The sequence below is a fragment of the Octopus bimaculoides genome, chromosome 13 (genome assembly GCF_046866305.1).
Source record: "Octopus bimaculoides isolate indiv1 chromosome 13, ASM4686630v1, whole genome shotgun sequence".
Classification (NCBI taxonomy): domain Eukaryota; kingdom Metazoa; phylum Mollusca; class Cephalopoda; order Octopoda; family Octopodidae; genus Octopus; species Octopus bimaculoides.
In genome coordinates this window covers 600,079-626,450 of record NC_142940.1, presented here as the reverse complement: position 1 = coordinate 626,450, position 26,372 = coordinate 600,079, and the positions used below count along the sequence as shown (strand labels likewise).

The window sequence follows — 26,372 nt, the reverse complement described above, 5'->3', positions numbered from 1 at the left end:
TTTTTTTTTTTTTAACTTTCTTATAACTCTTTTATACTTTTTAAAATCCCGCAACTTAAAGTATGACCCACGACTCACCATTAATGAAATATTTGTTCATTTAATCTATTTCAAAATGATTTTTTTAAAAAGTAAAATGTGAAAAAAATAAAACTTTTTTTTAAAATTTAGTTCAGTAATTATTGATAAAACGAAAACAAAATTTTTAGCAGTTCTTGAGAAATCAGAAGAAACACTGTCGTAAACAAACTGTATAAAAAGAGTGGCACCTCATCTCTAATTGGTTGGTAACGATAATGATGAACAATATAGAAAGCGAGTGTGTTTATCTTCATCATTTCCATGTTGGCATGGGTCAGATGAATCAACTTAGGCTGAGCTACTCCTTATTTGGAGTAACAACCCTCGTGTGTGTGTGTGTGTGTAGAGGATGTAGGTATGTTATCTGAGTATACCTGCATATGGTTTATGTGTCTGAGAGTGTATATATAAACTGTTTATACAGTGGCCTGCCTGTGAATATATCTGTCATTCATGGGTGTATAAGTTCCTTGAATGTATCTGTGTGAAAACATTTACATGTAGGCCTTTGGTATCATCATCATCATCATTTCCATGCCAATTCCTTCCTATTTGCAGGAACTGGACTGGTCTTAGTACAGTGACCACCATTTGTTATTTTGTCTCCTGAGATCATCCACCACCATTTCTTCCCAAATAGACAGATGTAAGATAATGGTAGAGGTTCAGATGCATTTTGGGTTTGATATAAAAATTTAAAGAAAGAGGAGGAAGAAGAAGAAGAGGGAAGACAGAAGAAAAAAGAATTTTGCTTGAGAAACGTTTCCAGGAGAGAAGCTAATAATAACAACGTGAATGTTGACATCTAAACAGTGACAGAGAATGGAGCATAACACTTGTCTCTTCATCTGATTGTCATTAAAATGTCGGGAGGACACACTACTCACGGCTACCACTTAAAATTTGTGTTATTTCAAACTTGTGTGTCTAATTGTTTCAAACTGGATAAATAATGGAGGAGAAGTCATTGACATGTCATATCAATTGTCTTTTGGTTTATATATTTTGAGGAAGAACAGACCTATATCTACACCAGTATTGGTTGTTAAGTGTGGTTGAGGGGGACAAACACAGACACACAAACATTTACATACGACAGGCTTCTTTCAGTTTCCGTCTACCAAATCCACTCACAAGGCTTTGGTCGGCCTGAGGATAAAGTAAAAGACACTTGCCCGTGGTGCCACGCAGTGGGACTGAACCTGGAACTATGTGGTTGGTAAGCAAGCTACTTACCACACAGCCAATCATGAGACCATATCGTCACAGGTGTGTAAGTATGTTTTATAATATCAGGTGTTGTTTAAGTGTAATCGTTTGCCATTGTGTAAATGTGTGTGAGTGTGAGTGAACATGAATACAAATGTCAATGTATTCAACTACCATGTTGTTTAACCCCAGTGACCCTTAGTTGAGTAAACCTATGATAAAAGCATTCCAACCATGACCACCTTATTTACAATGGATCCAGATTCTTCCATTTTCGAAGATAGTAAGGTGTGGTTTGAGAAAATTTACCTATTTTTCAAGCGGATCAAGTGACTGCCTCTTTGCATTTAGCATGTATAAATAATAATAATAATAATTGACTACATCGACCCCAGTGCTCAATTGGTCCCTAATTTATCGACCTTGAAAGGATGAAAGGCAAAGTTTTGACCTCAGAAAGTAAAGACGGATAACATGTTGCTCACCCTTTTGCCAGGAATGGTAAGACTTTGACATTTGGGTGGAAAGCCAGTAAATTTTGGGAGAATCACTTCAGTCCATTACATCAAACAAAGTACCCAACTGGGGTTGATGGAAGTGTACTTTATTTAATTGATCCAGGACTTTATTTTATCGACCCTGAAAGGATAAAAGGCAAGGTGGATTTTGGTGAGATTTGAACTCAGAACACAGAGAACCTGAAGATATGTTGCTAAGCATTTTGTCTGACATGCTAACAATTCTTATTTCTTTATTGCCCACAAGGGGCCAAACAAGGACAGACAAAGGGATTAAGTCGATTACATCGACCCCAGTGCGTAACTGGTACTTAATTTATCGACCCCGAAACGATGAAAGGCAAAGTTGACCTCGGCGGAATTTGAACTCAGAACGTAACAGCAGACGAAATACCGCTAAGCATTTTGTGTGACATGCTAACAATTCTGCCAGCTCACAGCCATTAATAACGATAATAAAATTACTGGCTCTGGCTGTCCTGCATCTGTACTTACAACCCACACAGTTTAATTTTTATTCCTACACAGACACATGTGCATGTATATATAAATAAATATGTGTGTGTGCGGCTGCATCTCTCTCCCTCCCTCTCTCTTTCTCTCTCTCTCAACATATATATCATTATTGTTTTCATTTTCTGCTTTTCCCCTACTGACATAAAAGCTGGTTTGGTTTTCTCGAGCAATGTTTTATGGTTGAATTCCTGTTTGTCACCCCTTCATGACGTACTTTAAATCCAGGCTACACAATTAGATGTCAATTTACTGCTACATACATTTGCATATACACTTGTATGTATATTGTTATAAAACTATTTTTACATAGTGTATCATGGCAATACAGTTTCTGTTAAGTTTATTACTTTCTGCCTGTAATAATTAAAAGTATCTTGACCATGGTCACACTACAGGTAACAGTGTCTGGACTAACAACATTTTTTTTGAAGTTTGATCTCTTGTTTTTCAAGTTGGGTTTCACTTCCACATAGTTTCTCACATTTCAGATTCAATCCCATATATATCACAGGTACCCCTAACAATCCTATATATGCTATAAGTACCCTCAATAATCCCACATATATTACAGGTATTCCTAATTCACAATAACAAGAAGGATATCCAGTTGGAAAAACGACCCAGAAATAGCAGCTAAATCTCTGTCAGATCACACTCTACTAAGTATTAAGATGAAGGACACATTAGTTGATGTTAGTTTAGAAAAGAAGACAAGATAGTCATGGCCATGCCCCTTCTGATCAATGACAGAGCAATGAATTTTCGAGGGTTCTTTAAAATATATTGTATTGCTTTCAGCTGAGGTCAACTTTATCTTTCATCTTTTTGGAGTTAATAAATAGATTCCCAGTCTAATAGAGGTGGCCGGGTGGCTGGGTGGAATTATCATGGCATTGGATTAAATGTTTAGTGGAGTTAATCTAGTTTAATGTCTCCTGGTCCCTTGGTGGAATTCACTCTGTTCCTAACATTTGAATGAAATCTCTGGTCCCTTTCCTAGCATTGGAAACTCCTGAAAACACATAGGGGTCATAGGACGTTGCCCTTTCCTGCCAATCTGTGCTGAAGACAACAACTTCTGCATTGATAAATTATTCCACCTCCGCACAAATGGAGAATGGCAGAAAAGGAAGAAAAACAAAGAAAAGGAAGGAAGGAGGGAAAGGAAGAAAGAAAGAAAGCAGAAAATGATTAAAGTCAATATTAGTGTCTGTTGTAACGATAAGGTAATACTTGGTGAAATATTATCCGCAGTCAAAGAAAAGGTCAGTGTGTGGACGGGGGTGGGGTGGGGTGGAGCCATTATTCAACGGACAAAAGAAAGCTTTCTTTGAAGCAGAAGTTTTTGTCACCATGGTAACATAGCAACTCCTAGTTTTAGTAATTGTATTTGTTGATGGTTTTTAACTAAATATGAAAGAGAGAGAGAGAGAGAGAGAGAGGTTGGTTGAGCTACAAGTCAACAGTGACTGAATAAACCTTGGTATCATGATCATTCCAACCATGGCCATCCTTGTCTTTTCTCTATGCGTAGAGACGCCAGGACTACATCAACATGTTCTTTTAAAAAAAAAGTGATAGGTTGTGATTTGAAAGGAATTTGGCTGCTATTTCTAGCATGCTAGGTAACTACAAAGAGGTTCCCTTATTGTTATTTGTGTGTGTGCAGAATGAATTTCCAAGAAACTGCGAACTCCCCAGAAACCGTAACAAGTGAGATTCTCTGCCAAGTCAGATCTGAACATATTTCCATTAGTCATAAATATGTAATTGTTTATCTTTTAAATCAGTTTCTTGTATAAACACACACACACACACACGTTATCACAGCAAAAACGGGAGATGTTGTTGTTGTTGGGGGGTGGGGAGAAGAGTGAAATTATCAGTCACTTATCATGGAAAATATTTTTTAAGATCCACTTCAAAGATACAAGAGAAGACATTAAGTAGGAAGACATGCAAGATAAGAGGCCGTCGTGTTGATTAGAAAGCGAAAAGAACAAGAAGCGACAGAAGTTAAAAAGTAGTTACATAAGGAAGGTGGTTTTTGTGTTGTAATTATACAGCAAATCTGTTGTGTTATCTACTTCGAATGATTAGGAAACAAGAAAGTAGTAAATGACAGGATTTGTCACTAAATGAACCGAAGATATTTATACTTTAATGCAGAATGCTGCTTATTGATTAGTGGCAATTATGTAACTTTTACTAAAAAACAGAAAAAGCAATTAAAGTCTCCACTGTGTAGAAAATTTTTAAAAATTCAAATTTTAATATATTTTTATCAACCAAACAATTTTAATTCTCTGCAAGTCTTATAATCTGAGATAATCTTCATCTCCCTTTCCTCCATAACTTAGCAGTTTGGCAAAACAGACTGATAGAATAAGTACCAAGTTTTCAAAAAATAAGTATTGGAGTTTATTTCCACTAAACTGTTCAGGGTGGTGCCCCAGCATGGCCATAGTCCAATGACAATAACAAGTAAAAAAAATAAAAGATAAAAAGTGATCTAAAGAGGCAACATTGAACCTGGGACCATGTGGCTGTAAAATAAAATTCTTCACCTCACAACCCCACGTGGGGACCAAATTAAACAAAAGAATCTTCAAACAATTGTCATAAATCGTTAATTCTTCTAATTTTTGAAATAACATGAAGACTGGTTTCAAGCAGAAAACAAGTTGGAAGATCAAAAGAAAAAGACCAAAAGTGCAAATAGCTTTCTCAAACATTAACAACAGGCTTCTGTTGAAATTTAATCTTTTATGCTTATGGAAAGTCCTGAAGTAAAAAGGATTAAGGTTGAACATGGTCGGCAGACAAGGATGATGGTGCACTTGCTTTTAATGATTCTGCAAAGAAAGAGGTTTGGAGATGTCGTTATGAAAGACTGCCGAACATGGAGAATGAACGGGAGGAGCAGAGTCTGCCAAATGTTGATCCAACTCAGAGACCAGCTATCCGAATTGACAGTGCCTTGGTAGATAAAGCAACTAAGGATATGAAGACAGGGAAAGCTCCCAGCCCATCAGGAATCACCGCTGAGATGTGTAAAATATCTAGCAGTGTGGGCTATGGTCTAGTCACCCATATTGTAAATCAGGTGGTTCATAAAGGAGTCATACCAAATGACTGGTGTAGCAGCACCATAGTCAACTGCTACAAAGGTAAAGGTGATGCCTTAGATAGAAATAATTACAGAGGTATCAAATTGTTGGATCAGGTGATGAAAGTCATGGAGAGGGTCATAGTCCAACTAATTAGAGAGAGAGTTAGTCTAGATGAGATGCAGTTTGGCTCTGTGCCAGGTAGAAGCACCACTGATGCTATATTTCTGGTAAGGCAACTGCAGGAAAAATACCGGTACAAGTAGGGGTTCACCAAGCATTGGTGCTCAGCCCCCACTTGATCATCATAGTCCCCCAGGCAATAACAGAGGAATTCAAGACAGGCTGCCCCTGGGAACACTTCTATGCTGATAACCTTGTTCTTATAGCTGAATCACTACCTGAGCTACAAAAGAAGTTTCAGGTATGGAAGCAAGGTCAAGAATCAAAGGGCCTGAGGGTTAACCTAGCAAAAATCAAAGCTATAGTAAGTAGGAAGGCAGACAAATCACAAATCCACTTCAGGTAGATGGCCCTGCTCAATCTGTAGAAAAAGTGTAAGTAGAAACTCCATAAGATGCATCCAGTGTAAGCTTTGGACACACAAAAGATGCAGCAACATCAAAGGAAGGTTAACAGAGAAACTAACATGTATGTGGAAGGCACACAGGCATAATAAATCTATGTGCGGAAAATAGACTCCATCAACTGCTTGGGTGGAGGGGTGGGGGCAAGCTAGAGGTAGTAGATAGCTTCTGGTATCTAGGCAACCAGGTTAGTAGTGGAGGTGGTTGTTCCGAGAGTGTTTCTATGAGAAGAACATTAGGCTGGGCAAAGTTCAGAGAGCTCCTACCCCTACTGGCAACAAAGGGCCTCTCTCAAAGTGAAAGACAGATTGTATGATGCCTGTGTGCGAACAGCTATGCTGCATAGCAGTAAAACAAGGGCTGTGACAGCTGAGAATATGCGTAGGTTTGAAAGAAATGAAGCCAGTGTGCTTTGCTGGATGTGCAATGTCAGTGTTCAATAGAGAGTAAGCATCTTGAGAGAAAAGTTAGGCATAAGATGTGGTATGCAAGAGAGACTGTGCTGGTATGGTCATGTGATGCGTATGGACGAGGGCAGCTGTGTAAAGAAGTGCTAACTGTGGAGGGAACCCATGGTAGAGGTAGACCCAGGAAGACATGGGACAAGGTGGTGAAGCATAATCACTGAACTTTGAACCTCCCAGAGGCAATGACTAGTGACCAGGACCTTTGGCAATGTGCTCTGCTGAAGAGGACCCGTCAAACCAAGTGCACCCATGCTGGTGGCACGTAAAAAATGAACCTTTGAACATTGGGCACTAGTGGCTGAGTTCCTTTCACGCACTGGGGCCTCATGGAGACATAATGGCTGAGTCCCTTTTGAGTGTTGGGCCTCACATAAGTGAGGTGGCTGAGATCCTTTTGAGTGGCTGAGTTCCTTTTGAGCATTGTTGATGGGAAACCCAGGGTAATCCCATAAACCGGTTTTCCCCATTAAAATATGTATACACACACACACAATCACATCACGAATATATTGTTAATTGCTAGTAAGGCCTGATTAAGAAAAGTTGTTATCTAAATATTTTCAGAAGTAACCACTCCCTCTTATAAACACGCACTCACGTGTATGTATGTGTGTGTGTTGACAAAGACACCACTTGAACAGCGGGGATATTTATGTCTCGCGGCCTAGCAGTTCGACGTTCGAATTCCTATACAATGCACTACCTTACTTGGTGCTGGTGCCAGGGAGGCATCTGGTTGTAGAATACAGTCTTTAAAAATCTCGTTCAACCCATGCCAGCATGGAAAAAAGCAGATGTGATGATGATAACAGTGAACGAAGGAAGTATTGAATTGCCCCTACTTTAATGTTAACGACAAAAAAGTTATCAGCGTGTGTGTGTGTGTGTGTGCGTGTGCGTGCGAGGTGCGTGTGCGTGCGAGGTGGGTGTATTCTTTTCCTCCACTTGGAGTGGAATATTTAACCGTTCCCACTTGGATCTAATGAAGACTGCTTAGTTACCATGACAACACTTATTAGTAAAAACGTTATCAGAAATAATCAAATATATAAATTTATATTAACAGAGACAAATTTATCAGCGTTCGTGTTCGGCCATGTGAAACAAAATAAATTGAAGATAATTCGAAGGAAAAAGGCGTTTATTTAAAGTAATGCCGAGAAGAAAGGAACACAAACAGCGAGAGTAACATACGAAAAAAAAAAAAGAAAGGAAAAAGGTTGGTGAAATAGAATCTTTACTATTAGAAATGGAAATTAATTAAAAACATGTTTACTAAGACAGTAATTTCTAATACATAGAATATAAATGTTGTGAGTTGAAAGGACATGTATTATAAGTGAATGTTGGGCTTTTGGTAGATTGACAATGAGAGAGAGATAAAGCATCGTTACCGTATCTTGTCGTTAAGATAGATGTCTACAAGAAGTGTCTGTTATGTCATCTCGATGTTGTATCTCTTCATAATTATTGCCTTCACCATCGTCTTCTTGGTGCTTCGCCCCAAAACAGCTTTCAAATAGAAAACCTATCTCAATATTCTTTTTAGTTTTCATACACAATATTTACGACTACATCATTCAATATGTTATTTTTGTTTAAAGACGACAGGATATGATTTGACTGTATTTTCTAGCAGGTCGACCATCTCTACAGTAGTTCCGTCGTTGATTCATTAATAAAGAAGTAATTAAGAGAAAGTTGTAAATTGCCCAATTAGCTAGATGCGTGCGCATGCGCACTGTGTCTAGAGGCTGCGTGCGTATTACGGCCGGCCGTCTCTTTTGGCGTCGGAGCGACTTTTTGCTTTCTCTCTCCGTTCTCTTATATATAATAATATTGTATAATAGTAATATTATACAATATTTCTATATAATATTACCTATATATATATATATGTGTAGATATAAAATATTGCAGAGGTATTATTTTTTAATTGCTATTCAGAACCTCCCCTTTTTTGCGTGATTTTACTGAGTAAGTAACATTTCAAATCCATTTCATCTCCGATTTCTTCAATAAGTCTCTCAATTAAACCATACTAATTAGGTTTTCGCTTAATATATTAAAACACTTGCATGCAAGTGAAATATAAGTTGCTTCCAGATATTTCTATCTCGGATTATTTAATACTTTATAGAAGCCAGTCTATAATTCCATGCCTGTATTTTCTATTTTCTTTAATTTCAAATGAAATTACCATTATTATTATTATTATTATTATTATTATTATTGTTTACCGGGTTTGAAATTCTTACAGCTTCGAAGTCTTCAATAACTTTGAAAAAAAAAAAATTACGTTTATGATTTTCTTTCTTTGATTCAAATATTCTGCTATTTTATTCTTAATAATTCCAAATTCCATTTATTCTCCTTTCAAAGATACAACCTGCATCCATCATATTTAATGCACGTTTTCATTAAAGCAACTTACTCTTTTTATTATTATTATTATTATTATTATTATTATTATTATTATTCAAACAACTAATCTTAAAATGTGACAGAAACCTTTTTTAAAAGGAAGCATGCCTTTTATAATTTTGATTTTTTTCTTCCCGGATAATATTCTCTCGCACATGGACTATTTCGCGGTTTTATATCCTCGTTATTATTGGAGCATGAAATACTTTAAATCGTAGACTGCATTTTATTTCTGCGAATAACGTTTATTTTTAAACTGCTTTTATATAAAATATCACTTTCATATTCGGACGAATTCTCTTTGATGTAAAATACTTTCACAATGATGTTGTAATTATTTTTCTTGCAAGAGCTTGGCAAAACTATTGCTAAATTCGAAAGTGCTAAAAACTTTGTTTCCTCGCTGTGGGCCCCGCCCTTCATACCAACATTTCTTATCGCACTTCTCATCTTAACTGACTAGCTAATTCTTTGAACATTTCTTCACGAATTCATCATAAACTTTAAACTCCGAAATGACTTAATTTTTTAAATAACTGAAAACCGCAAACAGCACAAATTTTATTCGCGTTTTATTCAACACCCGTATTCAACATTTTCTTTTTGTTAGTTCTTTTTTTCTTTCTGGCAATTTAAATATAGTACCTGTCTGACTACTTGTCTATTTCTTTTTTTTTATTTCACATCTTTGGCGGTATCTAATTATGACTACTGCTATTAATTCGTTTACCCTGCTACTTGATAATGTCTACCTTAGTTGTCTTTATACTTTTTTTAAATTGCTATGCTTCACTGTTTTTGCGGTTATAAATATTATATGAGAGAGAGGGAGAGAGAGAGAAGTACTGTTATCTTCAAATGTTACTAGTTTACTTAAGTCTCAACATCTTAGCAACAGCGATGACTTCAAATTGCCTAGTGATAATCATTTAACCGCTAATTTTAGACTATCTTGGGCTCTAAATAGTAAATTGTATAAATGAAAACTTTACGAAATTCTGTTTTTCGAAAAGTTTTCCACCGTTTTCTTGTGACGATATCTCCACCAGAACATGTTTTCGGCAACTTTGGAAATATTAAAAACTTAACATCTTTTCTTTCTCTTACTATCATTGCTAGATTTACTGTGGCTTATATTCTTCATGGTGATTTAATACTATCAAGTTTTCTATTTTTATTATTTTACATGAAAGTAGAATTGCTACAGTGCCGGATAAAATACTTTGCGGTGTTCGTTCCGGTTGTTTTCGTTCTGAGTTCAAATCCCGCCGAAGTCAACTTTAATTTTTTTTTTTTTTTTTTTTTGGTGAGGTCGAAAAAATAAGGTCCCAGTCGAAGGCAATGGATTATTGGAAACATTAGAATATTGGAGAAAATGTTTTGGTGTATTGTTTCCGATATAACATTGATTGTGCCAAGCAGTGACGATCTTTGCCTTATCTCGGACAGCATTGGTGGTAAAGGGTGGGGTGGGGGGGGGGGGCTCATGCTGTATGGGGAAATTGCTGGCCCCTTATTAAAAAACAAAAATCATTGTTCCGGCCTGGATTCTGGATGAATTTTCCAGATAATGGTTCGTAGTTAACCCTAACAGACAGAGGTCTAAAGGTTCGTTTGTTTGTTAAAGATATATCGACTTAAGAGATTGTTTACGCCAGTTGATTGTATCTCCCTGTCTTCTACGTAAGAGTCTGTGATACAAGTTTAAGGGGGATGAAAAATGTAGTTGATTTGAGTTAACAGTAATGAATGTAGTTAGAGCGAGAAATAGAAACCGGCTCGCTTCCTTTATTCAATGGGAACCACTTCTCTTCAGCAAGCGAGGTTTGGTGACGGCTCCACATGGTCAAATCTTCAAATCACGCCATAATAAAATAAATTTTTTTAAAAAACGGTGTGTGGGGGGAGGGGTACACATTGTATAAGGTGTCCCCCCACCCTCTCGATATAGAAAGAGAGGGACTATTTCATACCTGGAATGTCTTCAATGAGATATTGGGCTAATCTACTTCACCTAACCATATTTTGTAGAGTTTTTGGAACAGTTAGACATACATTGGAAGGAAAAGGATACGGAATAGTGTTGGGAGCAAATTTACAAAATTTAAATTTTAGGATAACCATCCCAAAATTTAGATTTTATAAATCCTTTCACAGTCGTAATCTCCGTTGGATGAAAGGCAGAAATACTACAAGAAAAAGAAAAAAAATTCACCCGATTCTGTTCCTTTTACCTGTCTGTATGGTTTGGGGTCGCTTCATTAATTCCTCCCTATAATCTATATCGATTGGCATTTCGTATTATGACCGTAACTCCAAAAGAAAATACTAACAGAAACCGGAATACGAACGTGGTTAAATTTTTTCGGACGATAATACTTCAAATATGTATTTATTAATGGTTTGAGTGTATAAAATATGAAATTTTAGGTATAACAATACGAGTAATATTAAGTTCAATTTGTAAAAAAAAAACAACTTGTTTTATCATTTTTATAAAAACGATCTGTCACTCCTATATTGGACGAAACAATGCCTTTATATATATATCTTTTATATATATACAGATATATATATATATATACATAATGAGCCACTATTAAGTCTAATATGCAGTGTCACCATCCCAGACAAGCGCATCAAAGGGGATTAGCTGCTAAAGTTCTTTACCTGAAATTCATAGACACACCGACAGGTTGTTGAGTGAATAGTGTTGAGATGTACTCAAGTTTAGCTGTCTGTGTATAAAATTGTATATATATCATCATCATCATTTAACGTCCGCTTTCCATGCTAGCATGGGTTGGACGATTTGACTGAGGACTGGCGAACCAAATGGCTGGAGTGTGTATATATATATATAAGAAAAAAAGGATTAAAAAATTCGGGTAGATAATCAATAAAGTACTTGGTTTAAAATGAATTTGGTTAATTATATCAATCAAAAACCAATAAATGCAATAAATCCAAGGTAATTCCTCAAATAGATCCAAATATTTAGAAAAATTTCAAGTAATTCAGAGTATCAGACAACAAAAATATGAGAAAATCCCATCTTGTAGAGTTCCCGATACGAAACCAACAATTGTTTCTGTTGTATTGACATATTTAGATATAGAAAATATCATTGAAACGAATATATCTGAAAATATATGTTAACGTCATGGTTGGAATGCTATTGATAATAGGTCTACTTGATCAATATCAGCTTGGGGCTAAAGAACTTTTGAGGTAGTTTGGTCTTTGAGAGGTCAACTAAATGGCCAGATCGAACAATCTCCAGAGTACTTGTAACTCAAGATGACCACCACCCCCAAACATCTACCATCTCTAGTATTTAGTCTTCCCATAGTTAAGGTGTAGACACACCCACACACTTGTCAATCAGGTTCTCACGAGCCTAACTCACCTGACTGAATGAATGGACTTTGTGTCGTAGATACGATTAATCTTCATTGACCATTTTGACAATATTTCTACAATATTAAATGAAAAACTTGTGATCCGTTACATTAGTCTTAGAACTGTGAACCTCCTCACAGCTCTCTTCTATGATTTTTTACCCCAAATTGCAGAACCCTTACCTATATTTCCCACCACCTTAATTTTAAATTTAATTAAATAAAACATTAAATGAAGCAAAAATGGTTTTAGAGAATTAATTCCTATTTAAAAAACAACAAAAACATTATTTTGAAATTGCTAAATAGAATTTGTTATAAAATAAATTTTATTAAATTTTATTGAAAGAAACTTGTGGAATCTACTACGAGGTACTCTCACCTTAGAGACACTGGTTCTATTTTCATCTATTACTTGTCACTTGTTGCTGTGTTCTTTGCATCTGTTACTACAGAAATTGGTTTCAGATTCTTTTATTGGAATTCTTTGATATTTAGATTCTTGAAGTCAGCAGAAAAGTTTCAAAATGTTGTGGATGACAACTGCTGCGAAAGTCTATGATGAAGTGATGCAGAAGGGAGGTAAGTATTACATTGTTGCAACTATTCCAATCAAGTCCTTAAAAGAGATTTAAAAAATTCTTTATTCGTTGTTTTATCCAATTCCAATTTGTCCTGATGTATCCAAGAGTCAAAAGTGATTTAAATGTATGGCTACAGATATGTTTGTGTGGTTCGCTTCACAGTTACACAGTCGTAAGTTCAATCCCTCTACGCTTTGTATTTTCTACCGTGGCCTTCGGTTGACCAAAGCTTTGGAAGTGAAATTTAATAAAAGGAAACTATGTGAGCCTTTCCTGTTCTTGGGTGGTGGTCTTAATTTGTTTTCCTGTTTACCAGCTCCACATACTTTTTGGCTGATCCCATTGAGTTTCTGGTCTGAGAATAATTTTCTCTCTCCTTTCTCTCATCACTCACAGAGGCCCTGGGAAAAAGAGTAATGGATGCTGCCCCTCCCTTTTATGAACTGAGCCCTTAAAATAAAAGGATGGAGATGTGAACTTTGCCAATCACAGCTATGGCAACCCTGAGCTGTGACTGGGATAATTTCTTGCATTTTGGAATTCTACCAGAAGGTGTTTACAAAATGGCTGTAATCCTAGGGAAGCCACATGCTTAAATATGTATTACTCTTACCTCCTGGTTTCCTGGTTTCATATAGCCATGGTGTTGATATTATAGTCGTATAATGTATCACAAACATATGTTTCCATGGAAAATTATTTGATCAGTATCTGTTTTTAGACTTTTAGACTAATTAGCACACACAATGATGATGGTTCTGATGTATTTCTCATGTGTGTATGTTTATCATCCGACAGATCCCCGTGTTGCTGATTGGTTCATGATGTCTTCACCTGTCCCTAGTTTCCTTATATGTCTGGTCTATATGGTCATTACTAAAGTTGGACCCATATTCATGGCCAACCGAAAACCCTTTGAAATTCGTAATGTCATGCTTGTTTACAACATTGCAATGGTTTTATTATCTGCATATATATTAGAAGAGGTAAGTGTTCTAATTTGTTTCTCACCTGGCACAGGTGTGATATGTCTTTATTTGAATTATTGAATCAACCCCTTACCAACAAGCAATACCCTACTAAGTCATGCAGCACTCCACTAGACACATGGTAGGGTGTGATTTGACCCAGAATATTTTGTGCATAATATGAGGCAAATTGCTGTTTTTTATAACTGTAGAATCCACGATAAAGAATTATTTCTTTGGGTCAGCAAAATTTTAAAAATTCTTTTATTCCATTTGCTATTTATTGTTGTAAAAGATGGTTAAAACATGTTTTGACCTAGTTACAATAGCAATTAGAAACAGTCAGTTTGTATTATTAATTTATTACTGTTTTTAATGAACCACTGGGTCCATACAATCTCTCTCTGCCCTTGTCTTGCTCAACCATCTTTCACCAAGTGAAATATTTTACTTCGGACTCCTATCTTTTACCGTTTACTGTCACAAATATATTCACCAACATCAAATTCACTTTTCCAATCATTTTCTTCTCAAACATATTATAAATACTTGTTTTAATATTTTAGTTCATATCATCTGGCTGGTTTGCTGGTTACAGTATACGATGTCAACCAGTTGACTATTCTCGATCTACACAAGCCATGAGGGTGAGTTACTCTTCAAAATTTTATTTTCCATAAATAATGGTTTTGAATTTTGCCACAAGGGCAGCAAGTTTAGGGGAGGGGATGAGTTGATTACATTGACCCCCAAAGAATGTAAGGTAAAGTTGACCTCAGTGGAATTTGAACTCTGAACATAGTGACAGGCGCAATATCACTAAGCAGTTTGTCCAGCACGATGCCTTAATAATAATAATAATGATTTCAAATTTTTGCCACAAGGGAGCTTATGGGAGGGGATTAAGTCAATTACATCGACCCCAGTGTTTCACTGGTACTTAATTTATCAACCCTGAAAGGATGAAAAGCAAAGTCAACCTCAGCAGAATTTGAACTCAGAACGTAGTGGCAAGCGAAATACCACTAAGCATTTTGTCCAGCATGCTGCCTTAATAATAATAATTTCTTCCCCAACTTCTATCTTAACATTTCTTTCTTGCTCCATAATCAGCAAGAGAATATATGGAAATGAAATGACATGAAAATTGGGATAACATAAATGGATATATTTTGATTTTCCTTTCTATTTTCTCCAACAGATGGCAGCAGCCTGTTGGTGGTTCTATTTTTCTAAATTTATTGAACTTTTTGATACGGTAAGATTCCTCTTTTTATATTTCATTAACCAAAATTAGTTTCTATTGAAAGATGGCTTGAAATCCTGGTAAATTGTATAAAAACTTAATTTAAAATCAAATAACATTTTAGAAATATATTTCCTAAATGTAATTTAAAATATTAAAAACGCCTTTTCTGCCACTAAGGTTAGTTATTTCTGGTTTTACTTATTCTCTCTCAAGAACTTTTTCCATTTAAATCTTGATAGAAAAAGTCTGAGAGAAGCCTGTTTTAGCAATGGTTTAGATAAATCAAGGCTGCAACAGAAAACATCCAAGGTGTTCCACACACACTGGAAGTTTTTATGGTATCTTAAAATTTAAATTTGAAACAATTTTTTATTTTAAAATACCAAATTTGATTTCACACTTCACTGATTCTTTAAATTTCTTTTTAGTTTTAACAATTTTATAAATTAGGCTGTTTTTTAACCCCTGGTCAGTTCTGAGCTGATATGGGGCTATCCTAGCTTTTTTATATATGCAGGAATCCCAGGCTCTCATTACCCAACTCCCTAAGACAATAAGGTGTGATTTAAAGGAAATATTGCTGCTATTTCTAGCAGGTTGTTCCCTTATTGACCTTTTTAATTAAGGTAATCAAACTCCAGACTTGTGCAGTTATTGTGTTGTACCTGTTACTACTACTTTACATATTTAGTTTGGGTGACAAAAGAGTTGGCTAAATTAACAAAACAGTTTCAAATGAAACTCATTATTGTATCTGGTGTTTTTTTTAGAGAAATATATTGAGGCAGACATGTGGTCTGCTTAAACTTGTTTTGGTTAAAACAAGTTGGTCAGAATCTCTTTCATGATAAGATATAGTTTTGCAACAAGACTCGCATTCGGCTCTGCAATGGGCTGTTAGTGTTGTTGTTGTTGTTCCCATGGTGGTTTCACTCAACATTACATGGTATGGAACTCATTAACCATCCACCACCTTTTTTTTTTTTATACTTATACGTAGATGGAGAAGGGCAACACCAATGGCTCTTTTCAGGATTTCCAAGACTAGAATGAGGAAAGGAGGAAGTCCAACTCAGATCAGAGACTTGACCAAAATCCTTGCAGCAGACGAGACTCTGCTAAAGACCCTAAAGGGCCAGGTAGTTGGGATTAACTGGATGACAAATCATATCACACTACCACTCTCACACAGTCATTTAACCACAGACACACTTCTTCTATTAAATATCTACACTATTCCCATCAGCCAAATTTCGTTTCCCATTTTAACTCAAGGCTTTAATAGAAAACGACCAAGAATTAGACTGAAACCAGGTTACGATGCAGTAAACTTCTTGCATTGACCTCAGGATGGAAACAAAAATTACACTATGTCACAGTTGTATATTTTAAAATCTCTCCCAAAATTTGTTAGTAAATTCAGCAAGTTGATGGCCAAGTTCCAATGTCTGTTAATGGACTCTGTCCCCAGGCAACAGAGTTAAATTCTGTTGGATTTGGTCATGTCTGCAATATATTTGTATCGCTTGTAATCTTATCGATGTAACTTGAATTTTTAATGGTAAAAACATTTGATCTTGTGTTTGAATATTTAAATAAACAATAAATTAATTAAAGATGGCTCCATTTGAAGATATTAAACCAAGAAAACATTTTAATTGCAGATATTCTTTATTTTGAGAAAGAAACTAAATCAAGTCTCTTTCCTTCATGTCTTCCATCATGGCATCATGCCAGTCTCATGGTGGTTTGGAGTAAAATTTGTCCCAGGTAAATTTTTGATTTCATAAATTTTTTCTTGGTAATTCTAGTAAAAACTTAATCCTTGTGAGATTTCAGTGGCATTTCAACTGTTGTTGTTAAGCATTGCATCTGCTATCCATAGTGTCCTTCCATTTATTAGATGGTGATTTAAGGGAGATTTGGCTGTTGTTTCTACAATGTTGAATGACTATGCAAGTGGTTTACTCATTGGATGTTGTTGTTGTTTAACCCTTAGTCAACTTTGATTGAGCAGACCCTATGATAAAAATCCAGTTTCAGATTGGAGTATCTGACATTGGCACAGGTGTGACTGTGTGGTGAAGAAGGTTATTTGTCAAACACATAATTTTGGGTTCAATTCCACTGCATAGTACAAAATTCTGTCTGATCTATGCAGAACATGGAAAAAAGACGTTAAATCACATTGACTGGAAATTTGGCTGCTATTTCTAGCAACTCGGACGACCAGACTTCATAGCTGGTGGAAACAATGTAGTTATCTCCCTTCCCTCATTCAACAAAATTCCAGAATAAAAAAAAAAAAAATTCCTCTTATTGTCAGTGTCTGGAAATTAATTAAAACAAAATTATTTTTCTTTTCCAGGAGGTTTTGGAACTTTCCATGCGATGTTAAATTCATTTATTCACCTTGTTATGTATGTATATTACGGATTAGCAGCAGCCGGACCCAATTTCAAGAAATATCTTTGGTGGAAATGGTATATGACTTCATTACAAATTGTAAGTAGTTTGGTGTGGAATTTCTAAAAGTTGGATTGGTTAAGAGGAAGAAGCATCTGGTCTGTTGGCCCTGACAGGCTTAGTAGGGGTCATAAGAATTGGTAGGAAAAGAGAAAAAACTAGGGAGGGGAGCAGATTTCAAGGGACCAAAATATTTATTGTGGAGAGTAGACTGGGGTGGGGAGTGATGTGTGAAAGAAGAGTGTCTGAGTGAAGAGGATGAGATTGGTCAGCTGAAAAGAAAAGAGGCCAATGTAGTTGTGGTAGAAAAGGCAGAGAATGGACACAGCATTTCCATGGGTCAGAGATTAGTATCTCGGTATTCTGATGGACTGAAATGTGTTGGTACTTCAGAGGACTAAATTTAGTCACGTGTACTCAGATATGTACATAATAAACTCAGCTGTGTGTGTTGCCATGATCACACATATGAAGTCACAAATATACACTAAAGTAAATATGTATGTACATGCATACACAACTGTGAATGATGGTGTCCCTACACACACAGAGCTTAGTACACATACATTGAAAGTTACAGATGTGTGTATTACAATGAGAGGGTGAAAAGTAAGAGAGAGAGAGTTAAACCCAGCTTGTGTGTAGAGAATCTGGATCAGTGATATGGCTACAAACATCTGTTGTTGACCAAAAGTCTGTAGAATCTTCCTTGTAACTACTTTGTATTGTGTTGTTAATGTTTTCCTAGCTTTAAATGTGAATCCTTCTTTGACAACAGTTTTTATTGTTTTAGTAAAATGTTTGTAAAAGTATAAATTAATTTGGACAATTAGAATCCAGCTTCCAGTTCCATAATTACCACTGATCTCTGCTTCATTTTAAGTTTTTCTTTTTCTATTTTCTTTTCAGACACAATTCATATTTGTATTTATTCATGCCTCCCAACTCCTGTTTATTCCTTGTAACTATCCCAAAGTATTTGCTTACTGGATAGCCCTGTATGCAGTTATTTTCCTGATCCTGTTTTCTGATTATTTCCACAAGACCTACCGATCAAAGCCAAAAGTTGCAACATGCCAAGAATCCAGGACTGGAATCTCCACACAGAAGACATCTAATCTCAATGGTGTTGTTGGAAATAATATTGATAAGAAATCTAAGTAGAGAACTCTTAATCAGTTTTGTATGAAAGCTTTGCAGTCAATGGCTGCACACAAGTTCTATCTATTCTTAATTGAAAATTAATTTAATGTTTTCTTAATTTGTTTATTTGAAGAATCAAGAAGTAACATTGGTCCTGATGGCTTTCAGGAACAATTCTGTACAAGTATTAAAAGCAAAAATATTGTTTTGAAATTTCCATTTTAAAATTCTATTCTACTGCTGATAAAAGACTGATTAACTTATAAATCATCAGTCTTAACTGGATGAAATTATTATTATTATTTTTTTTTTTGATAAAAAAAAAATTTAGATTTATACGAGATATTGTAAGAATTTGTTAACTCTTTTGGTCTGAGGAATTTAATCAAAACAAAATTGTTATTTTTTTTTTTAATATTGAAACAACTTCTTTTCTATGATCCATCACATTTGCTAAATCTAAACATGAACTGTTTTTATAAACTTCATATGAACATTCACTCAGCTGTTGTGAACAAATTAAGTTTCTGCTATCATCACATTATAAACTATATATATGTATATATATATATATACACACATACACACATATATATATATATATATGTATCCTCCATTATTATTTTCTAAGTATTTTTCCAAGAAATTTCAAGCTTGTTTAGTTTTTAGAAATTGATCTATCAAAATAATAACTTGCAGAAATTCTTGTGAAACCAGAAAATAAATAAACTTTGATAGTTTCCCTCCCCCCTCACTTTAGAACAATTACAATGGCAGTGAAAAAAATAGATCTAAACAACAGTTGTAAGTCTTTATTTTTTAATTAAAGATGTCTCCCTTACCAAACAACTGCTGTCTCTGGTCTCCATTGGCAACATTTATTCACTGCTGATCTAATAATGATGATGTTAAAAACATCTGACTACATCCTATTCTCTCTCTGATATTTCCCATTCTGTGACAGTCCGTTCTTTATTTTATAGAATTATTTCCAATCCTGTTTCTGATGTCAACAGCTCCCACCAAAATTTGCATGCAATAGTTGAAAATTAAAGACATTTAAAATCTTGAAATAATGTCTGTAATCAAAATATTAAATTATTTATATAATATTTTCAAAGATTATAATCAAAATATTAAATTACTAAAATGATATTTTCCTAGTTACTAAAAAGAATTTCAGATATAAATCTTCAAATATTTGTGAAAAAAAATTTTTTTTTTTTGTCTTCCGTTCATTTTGAGTTACACAAATTCTTTTTCTTCAAAATAAATTATTGAAAAAGAGTTGTGAATATTATTTTAGATGACCAAAGAAATTTATAATTGCCCACCTTAACTTAAAATCACTTCTGAATCTTTTACAAATTTATATTTGAAATTCTTTCATTAATTGTTTGAAATGCCAAATCTGTAATCAATCTATGAGTTCCTTGTGACTTTTGTAAGTGGAATATTTTGCTTTATCAGAGGAGAGCTAGATATTCAAACTAACAAAATCATCATCATCATCATCAGGCAGACGTTAAACGATGATGATGATGATGATGATAATAAAGTAAAGTTACACTCATTGGAAATAAAATACACATTGCTCTGTGTATGTATGTATATATGTGTGTATGTATATATATATATATATATATATATATATAAACATTATCCGGATACTTCTGATGCCAGTGCTGTACCAAAGTAGAACTCCACCAAACTATAATTATGATAAGGGTCTCATAGTCCCTGGTGCTGTGTCATCTCCAGATCTAGCCACTGCTGAGAGACAGTGACAGTAAATGGGATTGAATGAGTGGAAGATAATTGACTGCGTCTGTAGTGGTTATTCCCCCCTGAAGGGATGGGAAACAAAATTGAATGTAGATGGCTGGAGTGAATACCACAAGGTATTTTGTCTGATGCTCTAATGACTGCCAATTCATGGACATTTATGTGTACACACACTGACAATGCTATGGTGGAGGCAGATAAAATGCCAAGAGCCATGAAATTGATGGCAAGAGGGTTGATAAAGTACCTGGCAAGTAATGGTGTTGATTTTGCTAACCCCTCCCTCATATTTCTGGGCTTTTGCTTATATTAAAACCCATATATTATTATTATAGATAAGTACTGGCTGAGGATTTTGGTTGTTTCAAATCTTGGAACTATTGTTTAGTTTCTGGGAAGACATCAAGAACCATCATGGAATACCATTTTATTAATTTTTTTCTTTGAGAAAATATTGTCTTTGTCCAACTTGACATTTTAATCTCTAAAACATCAAGAAATTCTAAATATCTATGGGGACTCTCTTGATATTTGTGGGGTCAGGGTTACTATGAGTCTCACAATGAACTGGTCCGTTACCTGCAGTGTAGTTGTCTATTGGAAATAAGGGTTACTTTTCCATAGAATATCATAAAAGATGGAACCTAGATTTGCTTTTACTTTTATTTTACACAGATTTCTGTTTTGGCAGAAGCAAAATATTTAGTGCCTTTTTGCTACTATACAAAATTCTCCCTGCTTCATGTGCAGTTTGATATCAAGGAATATGGTTCAAGACTATTGGCTTTTGGATAAACTGAACGAATGCACAAACATGGATCCTGCAAATGCATTTAAAACCAGTAATAATTTTCAAATGGTTGTGTGGTGGTTTCATGCAACTTGTGAAGCAGATGGAATTTCACTACAATCCATTTGCTGATCCATAAATGCAGAAGCGAGTTGAATCCAGAAATTATAGCGTTGTTTTTTTTTTTTTGAAAGAAATATTTTTCCTTATTCTTTAGGTATGTAGCAACCCATATGTTCTCTGTTTATGTCTATTCATTTGGTCATCTGGGCCTTTATAGAACAGTCATTAGTTCTATTTTTGTCATAGAACTGGCATTTTGCTTACTCTATACGCAGGAGTAAAATCTAAAAGTATATTTATAATATATGGCAATATTTCATTATTCCTGCAAGTTATAAAAGAATTTTTGTTTAGGCTATATAGCTTTAATACCTGCAATGAAGAATAGTTGCTCTTCTCTTGAGAAAGGTGTGTGTGTATGCATGTTATTTTTTTTTCATTGAATAGGACTTTTTTTCAATGCTTTAATTTCTATTTTTATATCCTATTTGTATTAGAAGCTGTATATGTTAATTGTTAATATTTGTGAATTGATACCAATACTACTCACCGGAAATTGTATGTTGATCAAGAACAGTGACATCTGCTGACCTTGTTTTATTTTGAAAATATATTTTGTAGTTTTATTGCTTAAATGATATTCTCTCAATAAAGTTGACCAATGATGCATGAGTGCAGTCCAATCTAGTTTGCTATTTCTGTTGATAAATCATTTCAATAAACAGAGGTTTCTATTTTCTCACTTATTTTTGTTTTTGTTTATCTCTTGACTCTCTCTCTTTCCAATTAATTTCCTACACAGAATTCCAGAAAAAAAATTCTTTCTCATGTTGAAGAACTTCTAAATTTGAATTTCAGTATGTAATTTGTTCTTGAAGAAAAATTAGGACTTAAGATAAAGTTTCTACTCGGAACAGACCTAGTAATTTGGAATTTTAGGTTCTTAGAAGAATATATACACTACTTAACCATTTTCTTTTGCCAGAAGATGATAGCTTTACCTCCTCAGAAGCCATCTACTAATTACAAATCACAAACGTCTCAAAGACAATTCTAACTGGTTGAAACAACCTGCAGAGGTCTAATCCATCTCTCTTAACAAATAGATAGTTTCTTATAGGTTCTGTTCATGTTGATTAAAAATGGAATGATATAGAAATAGTTTTAAGGATTGAAACCTGGCTGTAGGATCAGTTAAATGAGAATTAAGACTAAGTCTACAAATGCTTATAATCAGGTGATGAATTTATTCCTCTCTGCAATGTATACCACTGCAGGATCAAAGCCAGCCAATGTTCAATATTGAAATTTTTAGAAATAAAACTATTCCAGCTCTGTAGTCTCATCAAGGATTTGGTGTACCATTGACAGTTTACACCAGACTTTGGCAGAAACATACAGTCAATTTAAATTGGCAACATACAGTCAATTAAAATATATTTTCACAAAGGTTGGTTAATTTGGTAAGAATTGGTGACAGACAAAACTTTCATTGTCTGAGCTGAAATCTCACCAAAGTTGACTTTGTCTTTCATCCATCTATGTTCGATAAAGTCAAATACCAGTTATATCCCAAGATCAGTCCAATCGACTATATTGATCAACCAACTAGAAGCTGTAGTATCTACAAAAGAATCGAGATCTATTTTCACCTCCGCTCGTTATAACTATTGTTTCTATAAAACAGTAGCATTTCTCTCCCTTCTCTCTCGAGAACACACTGTCACCTAAGAACAGATAGTCATTAATTTTCTTTCTTTGCATGTTAATTACACAACAGTTTTAATTATTACCATGTTTCGTTTTCAAAATAATAAACTTTGATTAATCTGTTCATTGGTCGGCGTAAACCTACGAAGCTATGAACTCTGACCTTCATTCTTGAACAAATTTAGAAATCAAAACTGTTACAGTCGGACTAAACCCGTATTCTTTTTTTTTTTTTTTTTGACATAGTATATCAAGGACTACGTCATTCTGTGTAGTAGACATTTTACTTTTGAAGTCTGTAGAGGGGTGGTTCGAGAGTGATTTCGCTGTTATTTTTAACTGTTTAAATGGTCGCATAAAGAGGCACCCGTCTCATTTATTATCTCTGTAAAAGATGGAATTAAAAGTTATTTCCCTTGAATGGTAGGAATTGTTCCCCCACTTTGTCCATCTGAAATTAATGCAATAATATCGACAACACCCCTGCTAGCATGGGTTGGACGATTTGACTGAGGACTGGCAAGCCAGAAGGCTCCAATCTGATCTGCCAAAGTTTCTACAGCTGGATGCCCTTCCTAATACCAACCACTCCAAGAGTGTAGTGGGTGCTTTTATGTGCCACCGGCACAAGGGCCAGTCACACAGTACTGGCAACGGCCATGCTCAAAAAGGTGTTTTTTACGTGCCACCTGCACAGGAGCCAGTTCAGTGGCACTGGCAACGACCTTGCTCGAATAATTTTCTAACGTGCCACCAGCACAAGTGCTAGAAGGCAACACTGGTAACGATTGCGCTCAAATGGTGCTATTTATGGGCCACTAGCACGGAAGCCAGACAGCTGCTCTGGCAATGAACACGCTCAACAGTGCTGTTAGTGCTCCACTGGCGCGGTGCTAGTCATCGAGTATGGTTCAATTACGATTTCACTTACCCCAACAGGACTTCGCAAGCAGAGTTTAGTGTCCAATGAAGGAGAGGTTGGCATGGGTGCCAGTCGTCGGATTCGGTTCGATTTTGATTTCAGATTTCAAATTCCAAATATATATATATATATTTATATATATATAATCAGCAGAAGTTACAGAGTGGTTGTTGGGCTGAGGGTTTTGTGCATTGGTACTTACCAAACTGGTTTCAAATTAGTGGGGTTTACATTTGTATATAGGTGATGACAGCATTTCCCCGGATTGTTCTGGGAAAAAAACTAAAAAAAAACAATTATAAAGTCAAGTGGATAATGTATATTTTTCAAATGGTTTGGTTGTTATAATGGTCAATTAATAAATTGGGAATTAAGAAAAATTAAGAAACATATATATATATATGTGTGTGTGTGTGTATGCATACTTACCTATATATAAATGAGAGTGTTGTTGAATGTAAATACAATGTGTACATGGTTACATGCATATGCACATGTATCCATACATGTTCACACATGCATGTTCATGGATCCACATGCAAGCATAGACAGAGGTGTAAATATAAAATATATTGAAAACAGGGTATACATAGATAGATGCATAAATGTTTCTAGACATATACAAATACAGAGGTATACACATACATGCATACATATACGATGGGCTTCTTTCAGTTTTCATCTACCAAATGCATTCACAAGATCTTGGTCAGTCCAGGGCTATAGTTGCAGACACTTGTCCAAGGTGCCACACAATGGGACTGAGCCCAAAACCAAGCTGTTAGAAAGCAAGCTTCTTAACCACATGACCACACTGTGTGTGTGTGTGTATGCAATGCCTGATATACTAAAATATAACTAGACTAAGAGAGAGAGAGAGAGAGAGAGAAAAAGAAAAGAAGAGAGAGAAAGAAAGAGGGGCTGGTGGCTTTAAATGAATTGAGTATATATTCTGGAGTGGAATGGAACAAATATAGATTTCTCGTTTGACAAGGAGAAAATAATAAAATTTGTGAATGTTTTGTTGGCTGGAAAGGTGAAAGCAGGTTGTGTAAACAGTTGTCGCTGTTTTAGTTGGCAGGTGAGCCATGTTATGTTGTTGAAATGAGTGAATGATCGGTTTATATGGAAGAAGGACAGAGATATGGAGTGAGGCGGAGAGGAATTATGTCTGGAATTTGAGGAGAGGGACTGGAAAAGGGTGCTTATGTGATCAGAGTTTATGTCAGTGTGGGAAGAAAAGGAAACGTGGACATTTCTTGAGGAAATCAGATGTTTGGCTGATTCCTGCGTCTTGAAACTTTGCAAAACATTTAAACAACTGTCACATGAAAAAAAAAACACTTGCTTACTGATGGACATTGCAGTCCCTTCTGACCAAAATATTGCCCAAAAGGAAGTGGAGAAATTGTCAAAGTACAAAGACCGCAAAACTGAAATATTCAAGATATGGGGCATGGAGATGGAAACAATACCAGTAATAACTGGAGCACTGGATATGATAAAAAAAAAACATATGAACAAAAACATAGAAGCTACACCTAGACCCTCAACACCACGTACTTTCCAAAAGATAGCCCAACTAGGAACAGCCCACATCCTACGCAAGACACTATCGATCCAAATAATACAACCCAAACAAGAGCATTGGTAATGGTCACCTTAATGTAACCGTCCTCTAAGAGATGAAGATACTCTGCTATTTAACCCAGGAAGACATCTCCCCCACCCCCACCCGCCGCTGGTTTAACCAGGGCACTTCTCACATATTTATTGCAAGTGGGAGATAACTCCTGCTACACTAGCTCCAAAATGTATTGATAATGGCCACTAGTGGGGGCGGGGGTCTTCCTGGGGTTCAATAGCAGGAGATTTTCTGGGAGCTCAAATCAAGGAGGTTTTGAGAGATATTGATTTCAAATAAAGCGTCCATTTTGGCGAAATTAAAAATTCGTTAGTCTTGGAAATATTTACATGGAAACTTTCTGGAGAATAATAAGATCATTTCATAGAAAATAAGGATCTTTTTGGTGCCTATAAAGAAATGGATAGCTGGATGTGGTTAGAAAAATGCTTCTTGTATTTGTAGAAGAATTTCCTTCTAGAAATTTTGATACAATCAGTGAGGAGAGAAATTCCATCAAAGAACTTGAAAAATAGTGATATAAATGTAATCTGATACACAGGACAGTATTTCTCTTCTTCCTAGTTTCATTGCATTTTAGTTGGTGGCATTTGTAGATATATTAACACTTGAGATAAGTGTTCAGTAATGTATCTCCATTATATTACTGGTTCAATTTTTACAAAGTCCCTTATATGAAACCAAATTTTAAAAAAATGACACCCTAGACTCTTCAACTTCTCAGCTTTATCCAC

The 26,372-nt window shown here is 35.3% G+C and overlaps 1 protein-coding gene across 4 annotated transcripts; it reads left to right on the top strand.

Annotated features, from left to right (window-relative positions):
- Nucleotides 1-7,113: 7,113 nt before the first annotated feature.
- LOC106871442 (very long chain fatty acid elongase AAEL008004) lies at nucleotides 7,114-22,107 on the top strand. Of its 4 annotated transcripts, XM_014917911.3 has the most exons (9): nucleotides 7,114-7,707; nucleotides 8,436-8,465; nucleotides 12,812-12,895; nucleotides 13,696-13,883; nucleotides 14,432-14,512; nucleotides 15,067-15,123; nucleotides 16,779-16,884; nucleotides 17,483-17,619; nucleotides 18,490-22,107. In XM_014917911.3, exons 3-9 carry the CDS (start codon nucleotides 12,841-12,843, stop codon nucleotides 18,742-18,744), a joined length of 879 nt encoding a protein of 292 aa, XP_014773397.1. In that variant the 5' UTR covers nucleotides 7,114-7,707; nucleotides 8,436-8,465; nucleotides 12,812-12,840; the 3' UTR covers nucleotides 18,745-22,107. The 4 variants fall into 4 exon arrangements, with proteins under 4 accessions (XP_014773397.1, XP_052828250.1, XP_014773396.1 ...); XM_052972290.2 differs by lacking the exon at nucleotides 8,436-8,465; XM_014917910.3 differs by lacking the exon at nucleotides 7,114-7,707 and having other exon boundaries at nucleotides 8,238-8,465.
- The last annotated feature ends 4,265 nt before the right edge of the window (nucleotides 22,108-26,372 follow it).